The sequence below is a fragment of the Macrobrachium nipponense genome, chromosome 12 (assembly GCF_015104395.2).
Source record: "Macrobrachium nipponense isolate FS-2020 chromosome 12, ASM1510439v2, whole genome shotgun sequence".
NCBI lineage: Eukaryota > Metazoa > Arthropoda > Malacostraca > Decapoda > Palaemonidae > Macrobrachium > Macrobrachium nipponense.
Genome location: NC_087205.1, coordinates 66,736,398 through 66,738,929, shown reverse-complemented (window position 1 = coordinate 66,738,929; position 2,532 = coordinate 66,736,398). Strand labels below are relative to the sequence as shown.

The following is a 2,532-nucleotide window of genomic DNA, read 5'->3' as shown; positions in this document are numbered from 1 at the left end:
GGGGGGGGGGGGTTGGGGGGGGGGGGAGTGGGGGGGGGGGTGGGGGGGGGGGGGGGGGGGGGGGGGTTGGGGTGGGGGGTGGGGGGGGGGGGGAGGAGGTCGAGTGATGGGTGGTGGTCTGGGATTTTATTTTACATGTTGATTGTCACGCAATTCAAATTTCATAACGATGAACTCACGAAGCTTATTTAGATAATAACAACCTACGAGGTACTTAACAGACTAACTTGAGAACACACACGAAAAGAGAAATAATCCACTCAAGAAACGCTTTGGTTGCAGACACAAACCCACAGTTTGAAAAACAGTTTGCGTACAAAGGCTACCAAGATCTGCCATTAAGATAAGCCTCCTTTTGAAGCACGCGCGCGCAAAAGACAAGATTTATTCCGCTTTCACCGAGATATTCACGGGCACTGGGCGAGTCCTGTGCCTCTTTGCCCATCTTACAGGGTATTTTAGGAAGCGTCCGAAAAAAAAGTGCGCCAAAAGAATGAGCAGCAGTTTTTATCTTACCTTTAAGCTACAGAGCTGGATAGTTACTGAATGTTTATCTCTGCTGTCATTTGTACTCCACTTAAAGTGAGTCTAATTAAAATATATCAAGTGTTCCGAAAAACCTACAGACGAAATTTGTAAAAAAATATTCATATTCTATCTTCATATCAGTCTTTAATATCAGTATCAAAAGAAGAATTCACTAAATAGATATTGATGATCAACAATCTGTTTCAGTTTCATGGAAAGTTAAACATTTCTTTAAAAGTTTCATCATTGACAGTTAAAAAAATTTCTATATATGTTTCATAAATTAGAAAATATATGCCAGTACACTTGGAAAAATAAGTGTTGTAGCTTAATGCTAATGTTTACGAAATCTATCTTCCATGAAGTTGACAAATTGCTTTTCATGTTAGGTTGTCTTTCTAACTATAACAAAGAGAGAGAGAGAGAGAGGAGAGAGAGAGAGAGAGAGAGAGAGAGAGAGATTTTATGCATTTAATATTCACTTTCAATTAATAATATTGTCTTTACACGTTGACAGGAGATTATCTTCAGGGTCAAAAGTTAATGTAAGGAATGAGGCACAATTACATCACAGATTTCATGGACAGTTATTTTGAGTTGACATTGTCAAAAGCCTGAAATTTGAATCCTTCTACTTTTTCTTGATTGTTGAAAGCTTTATCATAACCCAATGCTCAAGCTGTATATCCCTTCATTTACAGTCATTCTCAAAATGGATTTTCGTTTGACAATTTTATCCCTTTCAGTAGCTGATTCTGCCTCACCCATTCACTTAACAATACTTGGATAAACAAGAAACCAGCGGATTCATAGGGTTCTTCCAGAGCACCGAAGGAAACTGATTGTTTACGCAGCAAATAATGTGGCAACTCCTCTTAGAAGCTTTGGTAGAGGATCTATTGTAAGACTTCGAACGTGGTATAATGCCTGAATTTGATTGCTCCTGAAAAGCCCAGTGAATTTCTGTGCTTGTTTGTCATTTTGGTCAACCATTATGCAAGTGGCCCGTGGAATTCGTCTTGATAAGAACATTGGGCGGATGAATTTTCATCTGTTCGATGCCGAAAGCAGAGAGAACGACATTCACGACAGAAATGACGAAGAGGAACGCGACGATGATATTGTTGAGAATGTCAGCAGCCGTATGTTGCTGGGGGTCATTAATGTTCATCCCACCAATGATTAAGAACAGCACTCCCACCAGAACCTAAAACGACAAGACATTCACATTAATCTCGTTACTGGAAAAGACCTCTTTAGGGACAGTGGTTCTCAGCCTTTTTATGACCACGCCCCCTCTCAGAGTTGGTTTCCGCCCTCCACGCCCCCTTTGTTCCCATGAGTAAGATTCCCTCCCAGATTTAAAGGAAAATCAAAAGCCAAAGAAAGACAAGGGTTTCGAGTGATAGGGAGGGAGGGAAATCATGACAAAACGTGGTATATGCCCAACGAGTCTAACAAGAGTAGTAGACTGTAAGAAACTGACTGTTATTAGTTCCTCACTCTTGTTAAGAGAATAACGAATGTAATTAGAGAATTTGAAATTTTTCCCCTGGAAATGGGTGATCCCCTCAGGTTAAGAACCACTGTCTTCATTTCACATAGTTTATTTGGAAAGTACATTCTATAACAAAGCTTTTTCTGGCCAGGCTTTAAAAGGAAAGGATGAACTTCCAAGTTACATTTCGGTACTGAGACCTGTTTGGGCTCCGCTGCTGCATCTGCTTATTCAATGAAGAAACAAGATTTGAAAAACTCAAAGCACAACGCTTATAATCAAACACAAAATCTCAGAAACCGGGACATGCATAGCAATGAGAAATGGGAAGCAAGTGGAGGTGCAGAAAGAGAACACTCGAAAGAAAACACTCCGAGATTCAAAGCTGTGATCAGGTTCGCCCCAAGAGGCTTCTACTTCAATCAATTAGGTGCTGTGATGGTTCAGGCAAACTTTCTATATCAACGCGAGGAACTGTTTGTTGTTTCCCTTTCCTTTAAGATAAA

The 2,532-nt window shown here is 40.5% G+C and overlaps 1 protein-coding gene across 4 annotated transcripts in view; it reads right to left on the bottom strand.

Annotated features, from left to right (window-relative positions):
- Positions 1-917: 917 nt before the first annotated feature.
- LOC135224568 (ninjurin-1-like) overlaps positions 918-2,532 on the bottom strand; it is a 39,715-nt gene continuing 38,100 nt past the window's right edge. For 2 of the 4 annotated variants that reach the window (XM_064263679.1, XM_064263683.1), the window contains one exon: positions 918-1,735. In XM_064263679.1, the coding sequence (XP_064119749.1) occupies positions 1,514-1,735 (222 nt within the window). In that variant the 3' untranslated portion in view covers positions 918-1,513. The other 2 variants (XM_064263681.1, XM_064263682.1) reach the window with 2 other exon arrangements.